At 43.1% G+C, this 3,585-nt stretch overlaps 1 protein-coding gene across 1 annotated transcript; it reads right to left on the reverse strand.

Annotated features, from left to right (window-relative positions):
* Positions 1-690: 690 nt before the first annotated feature.
* Positions 691-2,352, reverse strand: LOC115775628 (uncharacterized). The gene is made up of 2 exons (XM_030723097.1): positions 1,274-2,352; positions 691-1,132 (listed from the first exon to the last, which is right to left on the reverse strand). The coding sequence occupies exons 1-2, from the start codon at positions 2,350-2,352 to the stop codon at positions 691-693; spliced, it is 1,521 nt and encodes a 506-aa protein (XP_030578957.1).
* Positions 2,353-3,585: the final 1,233 nt, after the last annotated feature.

A 3,585-nucleotide genomic window follows, 5' to 3' on the forward strand; every position in this document is an offset into this window, starting at 1 on the left:
TTAAAGTGTTTTAGCTGTTAGAGTTCGTGTTAGTGATAAGCTTTTCTCCAGCAGTCAGATTAAAAATCAGTTCTTATCTTACATGTTAGTTTGTACTAGGGTTTAATATTTTTCCCGAAAATGGCATGAATCAAATCCCAGGAAAAGACGAGCAATTTCCCGGGAATCCCGGGAAAAAGTGGGTTTTATTTATTTTTATTTTAATTAGGCCTTCTGTAGCCTGTGTCTGGCTTAACCTATTTTGATATTGTAGATATTTTACTCAACTCCATTTTAAAAGCGAAATATGTTTAAGTAATCTATTTCATGAGACCTTCTTCACACATTAGGCCCGTATTCTAATTCATGATTGTTAGTAAGTGGCTGCAAACGAGGAAAAGAAACACTCGAAGTTAACAGATATTTCTTTATTGTTCAGGCATATACTATAGGCTATATAATGCAAGATAACAATATATAATAATATAAAATTAACAACAAATTAAAGAGGAAAGAAGTACAACTGTGTATTAAAACGCTTGAAACGGAGGCTGAACGTGCCTGAAATGAAAAGTAATGCTTTCGCATTAAACGAACCCTTCTGTCAATATTTCCTTAACTTTAACATTCGGAAGCTTTCTTTTTTTCTGAAAGTGTGCTTTTAAGAAGCAGAGAGCATCGAGAGATTCTGCGCTTAAGCGATTTCGGAGTTTAGTGACAGATTGGCCGCAGATAGAAAATGCTCTCTCCCGCCTCCACGGATGTAGCCTGAACAGAATGCAGGGCATCAAACAACTGCTGCAGGTGGGGCGGTCTCCTGTTTGTAGCTTCGAACAGAGAAAACTCTTTGGTCAGAACTTTCATGAGGTCACCCTCTTTGATTTCATCTGACGCCGGCGTAGTGGTCATTGAAATGGCCTGCTGCAGATCCAATGCTAGGTTGAGGTTCCCTTCAGTTGAGACGTCTTCAGTCGGTGATGTAGGTCTGGCATCTGCATCACCCTCGCTCGCGCTCTCTTCGGAGAAACGGCCGAGGAAAAGACGCTCCACAAGTCCCTTAGCCGTCCGTATCAGCATCTGTCTTGATGGCATGGTGAAAATCTCAGTGGGCCTTGGTGCTGGTGCGACTAGAACACCGGGATCCAGAAGGTACCTGCCAAAAAATATAGTAATGAAAATGAGCGGATTGACCAAGGCCTCATTCTCCGATCACAAAATTAATAGGCTACGTTACTACTACTACTACTACTACTACTACTACTATAATAATAATAATAATAATAATAATGCTCACCTATACAAAGATACCAAGTTCTTCTGTCTCCGTTCCATGAATCTCCTCTCAATCGCATCCCTCATTTCAAGGCTCAGGGGGGTGTCCTGCTTTGTCAACTGGTCAATCATGAAGATGAAAATCCCATCAGCTTTAACGAGGGTGGTGTCACGGTTACAAAGCGATTCGACTCCCATCTTCACCGGCTTTAAGCAGGAGCTGAGTTGCTGAATGAGTGCAAGCTCTTCGTTGGTGATGATTAGTGCATTGTTGATATCAACGAGGGTCTTCGTCACTGGTCTGTGTAGTGCAATGTAGCGGTCCAGCATGTCAGCCAAACTGTTCCATCTGGTGCGACAATCCAAGATGAGTGCCAACTCTTTCCCCTGGTCTTGTTTGACACATTCCCTCAGCTTGTCGTTGCTGACTGGGGATTTGTGGAAGTGCCTCGCAATTTTACGCACTCGCTCCACGCTCCTGTACATGTCCTCTCTCACTGACCGATACCCATCCTCGCACACAGCTAACTCGTCATCAGAGTCTTCACTGCTCTCCTCCTCTTCTTCACTTGCTTTGCTCTCTCCATCAGAGGTGGCACGGTGGTAGAGCACATCTGTGACAGCCAGGTGAACTGCGTGGGCATAGCACAGCTGTAATTCCGGCAGCACCAGTCTCCCAAACTTCACCATCACTGATGCTCCATCCATAGTGCAGCACACAATGTGTTGGTTCATGTCAAGCTTGAAACATTGAAGCTGATCGTCAACCAATGCTTTCACTTTTTCTGCTGGCATTGTTCCACGGACATGTATGACACCTAAATTCCAGTAAGTTTGCGCACCGTGCACATTTATGCTCATGTACCGCTTATGTTGGGAAGAAGTGTATTCGTCAATGGTCAACGAAAAACGCAACCCTTTCTTCACCATGTCTTGGAACATTTCGGCCAGTTTAATTTTCTCCTCGTTCGCAAACACTCTAACCTGCTTGGAGATTTCTGTGGGATTCTTTGGGAGAGTGTAGCCATCCCTCTTGAGTGCTGATCTCAGATACTCACATTTCGCCATACTATTAAAGGAGAATCCATCAAAAGCTGCCATCTCCGCTAGTATTTCTTCAAGAGACTTGCTGCTAACTCGGCTAAAGTAGCCATCCAGCATTTTAGCACGTTTTGAACATGATGGCCTTTCTTCGTGTTTGTCATGTTTGGACTCTAAATGTCTGCGTAGTCCGCTTGTTGATCCACCAGAACATTTGACGACTCGGTCACACAACATACATTTGGCGCTGTCATTATCTATTTTTGTAAAATGCCCCCACACAAAACTGTTCGTAGACATCATTGCCTGTATGCGCCTCGCTTCTGCTGAGTTACCGCAATACCGTAAGTACTGTTGACTCATCACCCCATCAATGTTACCGTATGACAACAAATCGACGTGCGCGACTTTTTTCCCGGTTTCCCGTCTTACGTTTCCCGGGAAACGGGAAATGGTTCTGATCGCATTTCCCGGGAATCCCGGATCCCGGGCTTAAACCCTAGTTTGTACTGAATCTGTTTTATCCTCATCTTGTTGCTGTTTCATTGTTTGTGTTGTCAAATCCTGCAAAGGTTAAATAAAAATATTTAAAATGAAAAGAAACAGTTTAATCATTTGAGCCATGATGTCACTTCCATTTCAATTTTATTTATAAAGCACATTTAAAACAAGGTTGACCAAAGTGATGGGCATGGTAAAATAAAATTACCAAGGACACACATCAATAAATATATGTAAGAAGTCCCAAAAATATCAAAGATAATATAAAAGCCTCAAATAGCTCTCACTCCAGCGTAAAGCCAAAGAATAAAAATGAGATTTAAGGTGAACTTTAAAAACATGCAGAGTGGAGCTGACCTAACATGAGGGCGCAGCTCATTCGACAGTTTAGGGGCCGCGGCTGAGAAAGCTCGACACCCCGCACCCCCCCGTTCTTAAATCTAGGTTTAGGAACACTGAGGAGGAGCAGGTCAGTTGATCTCAGTGACCCTGAGGGGTCATAAGGTGTTAGTTCAGCCAGATATGATGGAGCCAACCCATTAAGAGATTTTATAAACATAGAATAAAATCTTAAAATGAATCCTAAAACACAGGAAGCCAGTGAAGGGAGCCCAGAACAGAGGAGAGATGTTCTGTTTTACAAGTTCTGGTAAGAAGGCTGAATTTCAGAGTAAAGACTGAAGTGCCAAATGGAAACATGTTTGCAGTCAGATGAACTGTTTTCAGTGGCACAGATGGAGGTTTATCAGAGGAGGAGACTTGGCTGCTCTCCACTCACACTGAACAGGCTTC

This window comes from Archocentrus centrarchus, unplaced genomic scaffold (genome assembly GCF_007364275.1).
Source record: "Archocentrus centrarchus isolate MPI-CPG fArcCen1 unplaced genomic scaffold, fArcCen1 scaffold_24_ctg1, whole genome shotgun sequence".
Lineage (NCBI taxonomy): Eukaryota > Metazoa > Chordata > Actinopteri > Cichliformes > Cichlidae > Archocentrus > Archocentrus centrarchus.

Bases quoted from the DNA above. Each gene is read 5' to 3' on its own strand.
- LOC115775628 (XM_030723097.1), bottom strand. From the start codon at position 2,352: ATGGCAGCTTTTGATGGATTCTCCTTTAATAGTATGGCGAAATGTGAG. The intron at 1,133-1,273 runs GTGAGCATTATT...ATTTTTTGGCAG, and splicing joins AACTTGGTATCTTTGTATAG to GTACCTTCTGGATCCCGGTG.